The 13,398-nt window shown below is 38.1% G+C and overlaps 1 protein-coding gene across 2 annotated transcripts; it reads left to right on the top strand.

The window, feature by feature from the left end:
• Positions 1-7,134: 7,134 nt before the first annotated feature.
• Positions 7,135-11,364, top strand: LOC131357513 (ladderlectin-like). 2 transcript variants are annotated; one of them, XM_058396498.1, is made up of 6 exons: positions 7,149-7,307; positions 7,694-7,740; positions 8,876-9,265; positions 9,800-10,138; positions 10,399-10,493; positions 11,065-11,354. In XM_058396498.1, the coding sequence occupies exons 2-6, from the start codon at positions 7,707-7,709 to the stop codon at positions 11,167-11,169; spliced, it is 963 nt and encodes a 320-aa protein (XP_058252481.1). In that variant the 5' UTR covers positions 7,149-7,307; positions 7,694-7,706; the 3' UTR covers positions 11,170-11,354. The 2 variants fall into 2 exon arrangements, with proteins under 2 accessions (XP_058252482.1, XP_058252481.1); XM_058396499.1 differs by lacking the exon at positions 9,800-10,138 and having other exon boundaries at positions 7,135-7,307; positions 11,065-11,364.
• The last annotated feature ends 2,034 nt before the right edge of the window (positions 11,365-13,398 follow it).

The following is a 13,398-nucleotide window of genomic DNA, read 5'->3' as shown; positions in this document are numbered from 1 at the left end:
ATATAATGCTATCTGCATCGGACTCTGAGGAGCTTGATGAGGGCAACAAGGAACAAACAACATTTGAATTATCACCGCATTCTGTGGTGTTTGAAAAGCTCCTGGAGGTGATCACGTGCTGTTGCTAAGCTTAGCTTAGTTTGGCATGATGAAAGGTTAGTGTTGTCTGCTATGAGCTTAACAATTGCTGACTAACTTCATGCCACCTTCCACCTCCATGCAGGGGTCTCCCATTTTTTTCCATACCTTCACACTGAGATGTCAAGGTTGTGGAATAATCCTTGTTATGCCTGACTGTTTTCCTCAGCCACTGCTGACTATTCAACCATTGTGGACTTTGATGAACAGAGGTATGTGGCGATGCCTAGGGTTGAAGAGAAGCATGCCGACTATCTCTTCCTCTCATTGGCTGCATGGAGAAAGTCTGCATTCTTATTGAGTTATCAGTCTTATAAAGCGTTGCGTTGCTGCACACAATGGCAGTTTTGCAGTTGTACCTGCTAAAGGAGCTCATCTGCAGGAAGGGGCTCATCAATGAGGTCTGAACTTCACCAGGCCACAGATTTAGCCCTCTGTGCCACAAAGCAGAAGGCCCATGTCATTTGCTCTTCCATGACTGCATTTAGTTTCCACAGAGAGTCAATCTCACAGAGATAAAAGAAAGGGACAAAACATTTTTTAGCAGTCCTGATGTCTCCTAAGGACCTGTTCTTACTTCATCGCAGTGGGGAGCTAGGACTAGGCTAGTACCCACTAGCTCCAGCCTAGCCTGCTGAGGAAAAGAAGGCTAGCATTGCAGCATGGGCGGACAATATTCATGTGGGCCACAAAGGAATCTTAAGGAGAGCTAGGGTTCCTAAGGATGCCCCTTTAGGGCCATTTCCACTGCTGCCTACCCTGCCACCTCTAGTGCTTTGGGGTTCAGCCATGACCACCTATGCTCCTGCTCCTTATTTGTTGTCACCTCCTGGGTTAGCCTCTGCCAGCTTGATGTTTCAGGGCACTATGTGAGATGAGAACAGTGAGAGGCTAACACCTCTCTCAGACCACTTGGCAGCATGGAAGCTTCTGATGGGTGCATTACAATGGGTTCTGTGGGAAAAGGCTACAGAATCCAGTTTGCCTCCCGTTCTCCTTCTTTTAGGGTGTGCTGCCCACTGTTGTTGGACAGACTGAACTCATTCCTCCATGAGAAACCCGAGAAAGGGGCTGTGGAGTGCATTCCCCTCCCAAGTGGAGCCAGCATGTCTTGGTTCCGAAGAAGGACGGAGGCTACACTCAATTTTAGACCTGTGTGCTCCGAATTGTATGCTGAAACATACAAGACCGGGATGTTAACACTCAAGGTCATTGTGTTGCAGGTCAGGTCCGATGACTGAGTTCTGGTCTGGCTCCTCCGTTCTCCCAACTGTGATTGTGAAGACTATTTTGAACTTTCACCTCTGGTTTAATTGGCATCGTCAGGATCTAGTTTACTGCCCTGTTAAAACAGTTCTAGAGTTCCTGCAGACACACCTCTTTGAGAGACATTACCCTCTACATTGATGTATATGCCTGTTCTCTAGCCACATCCCGTGCTTCCTTCAGGCAAATAGAAGGTGGAGTAATGTGATGTAGATACCCTTTCTTGGCCTTGTTGGCGTGTTCTGCTTCATCACATGACCTACCTGAGCCGATAAATCGGCGTGATTTCACACAGAGCTTCAGACACAACTTCCACATAGAAGTGTTCCCATAGCGTCTGTCATGACACATCGCCTCGTTCCCTGTTCCGAGTTACACGCGTAACCTTGTGTAGTTTTTATGACTACTATGCTGATGACTCTCAACTTATCTTCTCCTTCCATCTCTGCATGGTTGCAGGTATGACTTCTGCTTGGATATATCATCATGGATGACAGCTCATCAAATGAAACTCAAAACTGAACTGCAGTTCATCCAATCCATTCAGTGCTGACACTGCTCTCTGTCCTGGACTGTACAATAAACTACACACTATGCACAGTACACTACGGTTTGTACAGAACTCTTCAATACAATGAGTTTTGCACATGACCTCACTACATCTGTACATTTAAACCCTTTAAATCCATTAAATCTCTGTATTTAGTATTGTGTTTGCTATACTTTGTTAAATTGTGTAATATTTTGTTGTTATATTTTTTGTTATAATTTGTACCCTTAAATTCGGGTATTTTAGTTTTATATATATATATATATATATATATATATATATTCCTTATTATTTTGTCGATTATCTGTGTTTGTGGATACTGCTGGAAGATGTAAATTTCCCTTTGGGATGAATAAAGTATCTATCTATCTATCTATCTATCTATCTATCTATCTATCTATCTATCTATCTATCTATCTATCTATCTATCTATCTATCTATCTATCTATCTATCTATCTATCCATCTATCTATCTATCATCCCAGAAGATTCGTCCCAGGTCAGGAACTTGCAATGGCCCTGGACAACTTGCCTTGCTGCCATCTCCCCTGCTCAAAACCTTGGGGTGACCATAGATAATCAACTGTTGTTTTCATTGCACATGGCTAATTTGACACACAATGAATTGGCCATTTTTATCCACACAGGCCACTCAGGTACTCATTCAGTCTCTTGACATTTCGAGACTGTACTACTCTCTGTTGGCAGGTTTACCTTCGTGTGCAATTTAACATTTGCAAATGATCTGAATGCAGCTGCACAACTCATTTATAACCTTCCAAAGTTCTCCCATACTACCCTATTGTTGTACTCCCTCCCTCCATTTTGAGTAGCACCTCTGGGTCAGCGCACATCTTGGATTAGCACTTTTGGGTCTGTGATCTTATGTCCTGAAATTCAACATGTGACACTTCCTGAAATATTCTTATGGACATCATGTTATTACATGATGTAATGATGATTGTTTGCTAGAATGATTATGGAATAAGTTCTGATTTATATTATTTTGGCAATTAATTAACTAATGAATTAATTAACTTTTAAAGCAAGTTTGCAATTTGGAAAGGCAGAGCATATCTCACCACCCAGATGAGCAGCCTGAGGTGAAATAGAGACCTTAGAAATAGAGATGGCCTTAGTAGGGAAATACAGCTCCATTAACTGCACGCACTGCCTGTACTACCCCATGCCAGCCTGGTCACCCACTAAGAAAACATGTGCAGGTGGATTTCCTGGGTAAGATGGTCAATGAGTTGCAAGTGAGGAGAAACCATATACAGGCTAAATTGCCTACCCAGCAGGAAGTCCCATACACATTCAAGCATCCTATCTGTTTTGTTCCACCTAACTTCTGCAAACAGTCTCACTGCATACTGAGTATGGTACTTACATCCACAAGCTGGTATCCACATCAGACATTTGAACCTGTTGGGGCTGCTCACCTATCTCACCCTTATGACAGCTATGAGCTGGAGAGACCTATTTGTCAAATACTTCTCGAGAGAAGTATTTGACACCTATATGCAGATATCTAAGTATTGGACACCTATATGCAGGATTCCACCTTGCATCCTGGTTAAAAAGAGAGCACTTACCGTGGTCCTACGCCAAGCATTCCAGACTTGTCACAGGGGACCTCAGTGAGTTCACCTGGCTCAAAATTTCTCTAGAGAACATTTTAATTTCTGATGCTACTGAGCTCCTTTGCTATCAAATACTGATGGATCATCTAAACTTATCTTCCCCCATACTTCCCCAATATTTTTTTCTTCTTCTGTTCTGGTGAGCATTGCTCTGCATCTGTTCCTATGGGGGACATCACCCCGTTTCCTGGTTTTCGTGGAGGCCGCTGCCTCACTTCATGCCTGCGGAGGATGCTGTTACCCTGATCTGCTTCTTCTGTCTTTCTGGTGATTGGCAGCTTCACTCCGCTTCTGTCTCTGTGGGGGACACTGCTCTGCTTTTCCTGGTTTCCGTGGAGGATGCCACTTCGCTGCTGTACTAGTGGAGGATGTTGCAGGCCTGGTTTTTCTTCTCTTTTAGCCTTCTGTGGACCTCGCTTCTCCTGTTTCCCTCCCCGGTTCCCCGACACCAGCAGCACTCATGCAGCCCCACATAAGGACACTGCCACCACCATATTTCACTGTAGGCACAATGCATTTTTCTTTGTATTCCTCACCTTTGCAACGCCATACAATTTTGAGGACATCAGTTCCAAAAACATTTACCTTGGTCTCATCACTCCAGAGTATAGAGTCCCGATAGTCTTCATCTTTGACAGCATGGGCCCTGGCAAACTCTAGGTGGGTTTTTTTGTGCCTAGGCTTTAGGAGAGGCTTCTTTCATGGATGGCACCCATGCATGCCATTCCTCTGCAGTGTATGCCGTATTGTGTCACAGGAAACAGTCAACCCAGTTTGGCTTTCTACTTCTTTAGATAACTGCAGTGAACTTGCATGCCAATTTTCTTCAACCATTCCCAGCAGAAGACACTCCTGTCAAGGTGTTAACTTCCATGGATGACCTGGAGGTCTCTGTGAGATGGTTGTAGTTCCATCTTCCATGCTGATCTTCTTGTAGCCTTCACCTTTCTTGTGTAAAGAAATTATTTTCTTTCTCAGGTCTTGTGACATTTCTATTCCATGTGGTGCAATTGCTGACAGCATGAAATGGGAAGGGGTTTTCTTTAAGTAACACCCTTTATAGTCAACTGTCTGCTGGACACCTGTGTAATGAATAATTAGACTCACCTGTGGTTGAATTCTTGTTAAATTAGACATTTGTAGTCTAAAATTTAGCTTTGCTCCAGAGACTTTCAGTGGGGTGTACTCATTTTTGCATCACCCTAATTTGAGTAAAACTGAAAAATGTGTAATCTAAGTTATATTATTAACCTTACTTAAATGTTATAATTTAAACAGATGTTATATAAAACTTAGTTTTGTCAACATTTTGGAGATTGTTTTTGTGTTCATTGAGATACTGCTTAAAATCTTACTTTTCAAAGGGGATGTACTCATTTACACTGAGCAGCAGAAAGTTACAGCAGAAAAAACCTTTCCAAACCATCAGACAATGTAAACAAACTTAAACATAATGAGCAAAGTTAAAATAAGTAGCCTTTATTTGTCACATATACATTACTGCACAGTGAAATGTTTTCTTTACATACCCTAGGGTCAACACGAGGAGGTTGGGGGTTTGGTTGTGGGCATTGCTCAAGTGCCCAATGTTAGCAGCTTGGCAGTGGCTTGAACCCTGATCTTCCAAGCAACTTCCCAGAGCCTTAACTGATTGAGCTACCAGCACCCCCTCATGGAGGGGAATTGAGGTTATAATTTCCTTATACATGTGGCATATGCAAAAATAGCACATTTATATATTATTAAATTATTTGTAAACATTTTATTAATCTGGGTATAGGTATAAGGTATAAGCATGTTTTACACATGGTGTTATTTCACTGATACTTTTAAAGGTAGACAGTATTTTATATCAGTAAAACTAACAAGATTATTTATGATTTATTGATGTTTTTGAAACTACATTTATGCACTTTAAGTGAATTTACAACTGTGTGTACAAATATTATGTTTAAATCTACGTATGTACAAATAAATTGTTCATCACAAAGTGCAATCATGTGCAAGATGCTTTGTTTAGTATTTTAATGAATTTACATTACGATTTGCATAAATCCTTCTCTGTGTAGCTCAAGGTTAGGTAATAACATCGTAATTTTGGATATTTGTCATTTTCATGTAGCACTTTTTTTTCTAGTAGGTAGTGCTACTTGAAAGCTTGATTGCAAATGTCATTATAGAGTCTGTGAATGCTTGTGAACATTATACCCTACAGCTACATTATACACCTACACCATTCTGTCAGTAAACAGAATGATCTGATTTTGTGTGAATCAGGCACAGCAGTCATTGGTGTTTTTGAACACTGTGTACCTTGTCAGCAGTTTCTTTCCATTGATAAATAAGTTAGAAAGATTAAATGCAACTGTCTTGTTATATTATTCTCTTGTATATTGCATCCATACATTTGCATGCTATTTTAGCACACTAACCTAACATCAATGTGTCATTGTTTTCTGTACTCTATTCTGTTCTATTCTGTACTCTGACACTATTCTCTATTCTCTGAAAGCATGGCACAAAAGCTTACTTGATCTTGATCTTGATCTTGAACTAGTATTAAGCCAACCAAAAGCTGTATATTTAGTTTGTTAATAAAATGTATTCAAATATTTTGAATCTTTTTGTTTATATTACTCAAATGACCAGTTACGCATGTAAGCAGATAATATCCAAAAGCATACATCCCTGGCCACTGCTGCATTTCTGAGGAAGGACAGGGTGAAAGTGATTCAGTTGCCAAACATGTCACCCAATCTGAACCCAACTGAAACCTGTGGGAAGTTCTGAAAAGACAGGTTCTTCATCCAGCATCCAGGTTCTGAAAGAGCCCACTCTCCACAAATGGAGAACAACAGACGTGGCAGTATTTCACCAACTTGTTCACTCTATGAACAGAAGAGTTAGTGCTATTCTGGAAACTCAAGGAGGTCATACAAAATATTGCAGTGGAATTTGAGGTGTACTCATTTAAAAGAATGCATTTTTTTCCTATCCTGAAGGTGTTGATGACCAACAGTTTATGTTATTAATAAAACAAATAAAACAATAAATGTCAATAAATTTAAATAATGTTAAAATGTTTTCCCAAAATTGTTAGGGTGTTCACTGAGAATTAGATAAAAATCATAATTTTTAAAGGGCATACCGATTTATACTTAGTATTAAATATATACATATATATTTGTGTCATTGCATGTGTGAAATGCACACACATGCACACAATCAACTACTGTATAAAGATCTGTCTACAGAATATTAAGTGTTTCATCAACTCAGTTATTTATATAAACATTACCTCAAGTATTCCAGGTATTCTAGGAAGCAGGTAAGGCAATAAAACAAGTTCACAATCCTGTATTGCAAAAATGCAGTGGCTCTGTAATATTCAACATAAATTCTACAAACAAGTACATTTTTCACCCCTTATTTCCATACTGACATTTCCATACTGATGATTCTCAGAAACAAAAATTTTTGACTTTGTGTACATCAGCAGACATGTCTTATCACAAGTGAAATTCCTAATCAACCTCTATGAATGTTTTTTGTTATTGTAAACTGTTTGTGTTTGTAGATGGTTAAGAATAATTTACATAAGAGTATTAGTATTTAAGGGCTCAGTCTCCAAGTAAACATTTTTAGAAACTCCGATGCTGGCAGTGAAGAGACACAGAGCAACTACAACAGTGGACTCTGAATAAAAACAGGTATGCTTCAATGTTTAATGATGGTCTTTAAAATTTGTGTAGCTTTTCTGATTATGGTGTGATATAGCACATACTGTATGTAGGTATGTAAGTATACCATCATTTTCTAAAATCTGAAATAACTATGTTCCTAATGACATGTCCACAATAGATAGTATTTTATCATAGTTTAAACTAGTTGAAGGCGGTCATCCTAACAAGTGAATTTTAAACGAATTTTTGCTAACTGAAAAATGATTTATTAACTGAAACTAAATTTTTCTGCTGAAGGGCATTTAATGGTGTTCCTTTTGTAAAATGTTATAAGCAGATACAGTAAAATGGACAAAATAAACAAAGGTTTAAACTGATCACATAAGATGTGATTTTTTTTTCTTACTCTCTAGCTACCAGTCCATTATGAAGGCATATCTCTTTCTCCTAACTTTCATTGGTGAGTTTGTATTTATAAACCTTTTACCTAAAAAAAAATTTCACTTAAATGTCGGCTTGCTCAGGCTACTAGTAATTTTATAACTAATAGTAAAATAACTGATAGGTAAAGATTTGTTTTGATGGATCCCAAAATATATAGATCTGATAGTACAATGAAAGGTTTTAGATTAATCATGCCAGAACTGTTTCCAATTTGAAATTACAACATATAAAATTTAAGTAAAAAACAATCAGATTTTTGGGGGGAGAATATATATATATATATATATATATATATATATATATATATATATATATATATATATATATATATATATATATATATATATATATATATATATATACATACAAGGGTGTGTAGACCTTTCATTGTTTCATTTTATTTCATTATTTCTTTATATACTTCTTTATATTCTTTATAAACTTAACGCCAGCAAAACTGAGCTGCTGTAAATCCCTTGAAATTTAGATTCCAACTTCTGACAGTGTATGTAGCCTCAAGTTAGTTCTGTACAATTAATTATCCAAAAAAATACCTTAAAAAATAAAAATAAAAACCTTAAAAATACCTTGCCTCTGCACACCACCCCACATTTGTAAATGCATAACTTTTCAACCTTGTCAACTTCTCCCATACCACACTGCCTTCCAATATCTGCAAGCAACTGTTTGAAACGCTGTATGAAACGCTGTTTGAAACGCTCTGACCCCAACCTCCAAGGATGGGATATGCAAAGAAAAGAATTTCACTGTGCTGTAATGTATGTGTGACAAATAAAGGCAAATTATTATTATTAAATACTTCTTTACCAAGTTCTTGAATGAACATATCTATTAAAAAAATATCAATTTCAACTGTTATATTTTATGTTGTATTAACCTCATCCATTAGCGTTAGCATGATGGCATTTTTATTCTCTGACCTATTGTCAAGCCCCCTCTACCACCCAGAGAGCACAGCTATCATGGACACTGGGTCAGAAACTGTGTTGACATTGTTAGGATTTGAACTTCCAGTGATAGGGCAAATGATTTTTTTTGGCCAGCCACTGGAACTCAAACCAGCCACTGATGTTGTTTGTGCTGGAAAATGTGATAACTATGTGAATCACTAAATAAATGATTTTCTACAGGCATTGTTCCAGCCACACTATCTCTTCTGCGACCTGTTGGTCACAAGTATTATGTGATCAAGACTAAAGTGACATGGCCAGTAGCTCAGAATTACTGCAGGGAAACATATGCTGACATGGCGACAGTTGAAAGTGCCCTTGACTGGTTAAGACTAAGGGAAGAAGTGGCAAGAGAAGGTCTGACAGACATTGCCTGGGTTGGTTTGTACAATGATATTGACACCTGGCGCTGGAGCATTAATAATGTCCCACTGAAACATGGTTATGTACTTTGGGGCAGTGCACAGCCTGATAATACTGGCGGGCATCAAGCATGTGGTGTAACTGGACCACTTGGATACTGGTGGGATTACTCCTGTGGAAACCTGTATCCATTCATATGCTACAATGGTGAGTTACTCTACCAGTTTATTTTTTGCTTGGTTTATATTTGCTCTCTGGTTTATCAGACTATAAATAAAAGACTCATATTGAGGGCTTGTCTGTATAACTTTTATTTTAGGCAAATTTATGTTGAAAGAGTACCTAGCACATAGGAGAGAAATAGGATAAATTGTCAGGTGGCTAAGTTGTTACATTAAAAATAATAAAACTAATAATAATTAAACAATTTCAAGGATTAAGTTTTGTAACTGTACTTTTTCATGTTGTTGTGCTAATAATATCAAGGCAAAATGTTTTGTATCTTTATTATGTATATTTTGATAGGAAATGTTTTTTAAATCACATAATGTATATAACTGGACCTTAAACAAGTTCTCTGAAAGCAAGAGCATTACATGCATCTTCCTGGGCAAATATTACACAAAAGTACAAAATATGTTTTCTTGATTATATATCACTTCATACAACTAGTAAAAGTGGAAACCTTATTTCTGAGAGGATATTTCTACTATACTAATCATACTCATTGCTATTTCACAGCTATTAACAGTTATGCTGCCAGATATGTTGGTGTCACTTCTAAATTGGACTGGAATGGAGCTCTGGCTTACTGTAGAAAGTTTCACACAGATTTGGCTTTTGCACTAACTATGACAGATAACAACGCAATGCAGAGCATAGCATTCAATCAGGGTATGTCTTGGATTGGTGCATTCAGAGACACATGGAAGTGGTCAGATGGAGAAAACACGTCGAACATTCTATGGTTTTCTGGACAGCCTGATAATTACTATGGCAATGAAAACTGTGCTGTGCTTGATAAAGGAATGTATCAGGACACATTATGTACTGGGCTCAACTATTTCATCTGTCATATCAGTGAGTTGTTTCTTTCATGTGTTTCTAAAAATCAGAATGCACTTTTTAATAAGAAGTGTGCAAATGAAATGATACAGTCTATTTGCTCTCTACTTGCTAATTATCTAATTTCATAAATACAGTAAGGGAATTAAAAACTTCAGCCCAGTTTGGAAAACATTGTATAAAATGAAACAAAAATTTAAAAATGACTTGTGGCAAAGAGAGGTGATTTTTTCACTTAGGACTCTATCTTAACATGTTTATTTCTGTGTCTGTAGCTCATCCAGTGAGGGAAAGGCAAATCTTGAGACTCCAAGTTAAGTCTGACTTAAGCATATTTGATTCTGATGTGCAGTCTGCCATCTTAGAGCTGGTGAGTCACACAAAATTACTAAAATCTGGCGTGTTACAAGTGTGAGTGTGTGTGGTTGTCTGTCTATATGTGGCCCTGCGATGGACTGGTGACCTGTCAATGGAATTTAATGGACCAAGTACACTAAATCAATATTAAGCTCTTGTGCTGAATCTGTATGTTATTTTGTGCATTTATGCTGGTACTAATTGATTGGCTGATTGGATATTTTCCAGAATGAGCAGGTGTACCGTTGTTCGTAATAAAGTGGGCAGTGATATGTGTATGACAGGTTAAGATGATTGCTGCAAGTCAAAGAGTAAAATGAGGATTCATTGCAGGTGGGAACTAAAGTTGGGTGCAGGGAACTGAAGAAATGTTGACCTGCACATGACAAACTGGTCGGAACAATTAATCGCTTGGGTTTGGCATCATACCCAAGATGCAGAGAATTGAGAAAATGTTACTTCTTAATTGTTGAATAGTAGATCAGTTATTAATGCTCACATCAGAATGAAAGCATGTATATTGGGTTAAAATATTATTAATATAGATTGCAAAACCATCTTAAACATCCTGTTCTTGTCTGTAGGTCAAGCAGAAGCTCACTGAAAATGGCATGATGGAGAACACCACAGTGACCTGGAGAGTGAAGTCAAATGGAGAAATATTTCACAAGAAAAAAACAGACCTCTAGACACTACCTGGGTTTAAGCTCTGTTATATATAGAAGCAGAGAATGTATTTCATTACTAAAATATCTCTTGATAATAATATATAGTTTATCTCTTGTTGATTATATATATATATATATGTATGTGTGTGTGTGTGTGTTATATTTAACATTTAGTTAAAAGACTTCCCTATTTTCAGAATTAATCAAAATGAGGACAAATAAACAATGCAACTCATAATCTCTGAAGCCTCACATGTCGTCTTTCATTCCAGCACTGACCAGTTTATAATACATTTCAAGTTTAAACTTTGAACCTTCAGCTTCCTGCAAGGTTAACTGAATTTGCAATGAAAACATTTGGGTTTATTCAGAAGTCTCATGAGTTGGCTATTAATCAGACAGGAGTAGTTCTGCCCCAGCTGGAGGGGTTTATTTTCAACTAGAATAATCAGCAATCAAAATTAGCAATCTGAAATGAAAAACCTAGCAAGAATGAGTGATTATTCACAATTATTATACATATTGGAATGCTTCTAAAGATTATCACTCAGACAGGAATACACATATATTACCTTCCATATCATTTGACAATTTATAGTATTGAATATCTGCAATATCTCCCACTATTTGCACCATATCTGGGTAGGTACAGCTATACCAAAAGTGAGTGAGTGAAAACCTGAGGCTTATATAACAGCGTGCACAGGTGCCGTGCATCAGCCCTAATTGCCTGTGCTGGGCTGAGCACTATAAAGAGGCACGCCAGTAACCGCGGATTTGCCTAAGCAGGCACTCGCGACGTTACAGTATATGGATGTTTCAAGCACTCTCTCTGGACATGACAATAATCTTGAAACCTAAAACTTGAAAACCTGGCACACTAGGGCATCAGAGGGCATCAGACATGCACTCATTGACATTAAGAGGTAATGTACAGTAGTCAATCTAACAAACAATAGTCCTATACTGATAATGCCACTGACATAAGGGGATTTGTGGTGTCAACTTTAAAGATTAATTTATTAGGAACACCTCTATCTGCATACCTTTCATCCATCCATCCATCCACTGTCTATACCCGCTTTATTCCTAACCAGGGTCACGGGGGTCTACTGGAGCCTATCCCAGTGCACATTGGGCGAAAGGCAGTGGTACACTCTGGACAGGTTGCCAGTCCATTGCAGGGCCACACATATAGACAGACAACCACACACACTCACACTCACTCCTATGGGCAATTTAGAATTACCAGTCAACCTAATGTAAATGTTTTTGGACTGTGGGAGGAAACCAAAGTTCCCGGAGTAAACCCATGCAGGCACAGGGAGAACATGCAAACTACACACAGAAAGGCCCGTGCCTGTTCGAACCCAGGACAGTGCTAACCACTAAGCCACTGTGCTGCTCCCATACCTTTCATACAATACTCTATTTAGTTATAAAAATTATAAGATGTGTTTAATAATACAGTACAATTCCCATTTGTTTGAAATCAAAATATCACCCATTGCTTGTGTCAATCATTATACAGTAATGTTTTGCTTATTTTCATAAAGGGTGATGAGCTGCCTACATTTTTCACAACTTAAATGCCAGCTTGTATAGTGTTAACTGTCTCAGTATCAGTACTTGCCATGTTTGTGGAGAAAAAGAGCAACAGTAGAACAAGCATAAGCCTGTGGGCTCACAATGCCCTCTTCAGCAATGCAGAGGTACTGGCTGTCTCACCTCATGCTTTTTCAATGAAGTTTTATGTCAGATCATCATATTCAATACAGCATAATTGGTACAAAAATAAATTAAAATAAACAGAATGAAAGGGGAAAAAATGAACACAAAATACCTGAAATAGAGTAACAAAACACTTAAACATAAAAGCGAGGCAAGTAAAGTGAAAGCATCAGCAAAAACAAGCATTAGCACTGAAGCATTAGCACCGAACCATTAGCATCAAAGCATTAGCCCTGAAGCAGTAGCACCGAACCAGTAGAGCTGAAGCAAAACAGAGGCATAACAGCAGTGCTGAAGCTGCAAACCAGGTTGTAAGTAATGCAAAGCCAAGGGCAAGAGGAAAGGCATGCTCACAGGCTGATTAATTACCTAAAATAGGAACAGACATTTAAACTACAGCACATACCTTCATGGCAGGCACCAAGACAATAGGTTTCACCTACCAAACAATGCAGACCACATCATCTATCTGGCAGCCAGTCCTTTAACAGATCAATAAATAGGGAAAAACATCATATT

The sequence above is a fragment of the Hemibagrus wyckioides genome, linkage group LG08 (assembly GCF_019097595.1).
Source record: "Hemibagrus wyckioides isolate EC202008001 linkage group LG08, SWU_Hwy_1.0, whole genome shotgun sequence".
Classification (NCBI taxonomy): Eukaryota; Metazoa; Chordata; class Actinopteri; order Siluriformes; family Bagridae; genus Hemibagrus; species Hemibagrus wyckioides.
This window is presented reverse-complemented; position numbering and strand designations above follow the sequence as displayed.

Coding starts and splice junctions, on each gene's coding strand:
- LOC131357513 (XM_058396498.1), top strand. CDS start 7,707: ATGAAGGCATATCTCTTTCTCCTAACTTTCATTG. Junction 10,139..10,398: donor CTATTTCATCTGTCATATCA/GTGAGTTGTTTC, acceptor CTGTGTCTGTAG/CTCATCCAGTGAGGGAAAGG. Junction 10,494..11,064: donor AGTCTGCCATCTTAGAGCTG/GTGAGTCACACA, acceptor TCTTGTCTGTAG/GTCAAGCAGAAGCTCACTGA.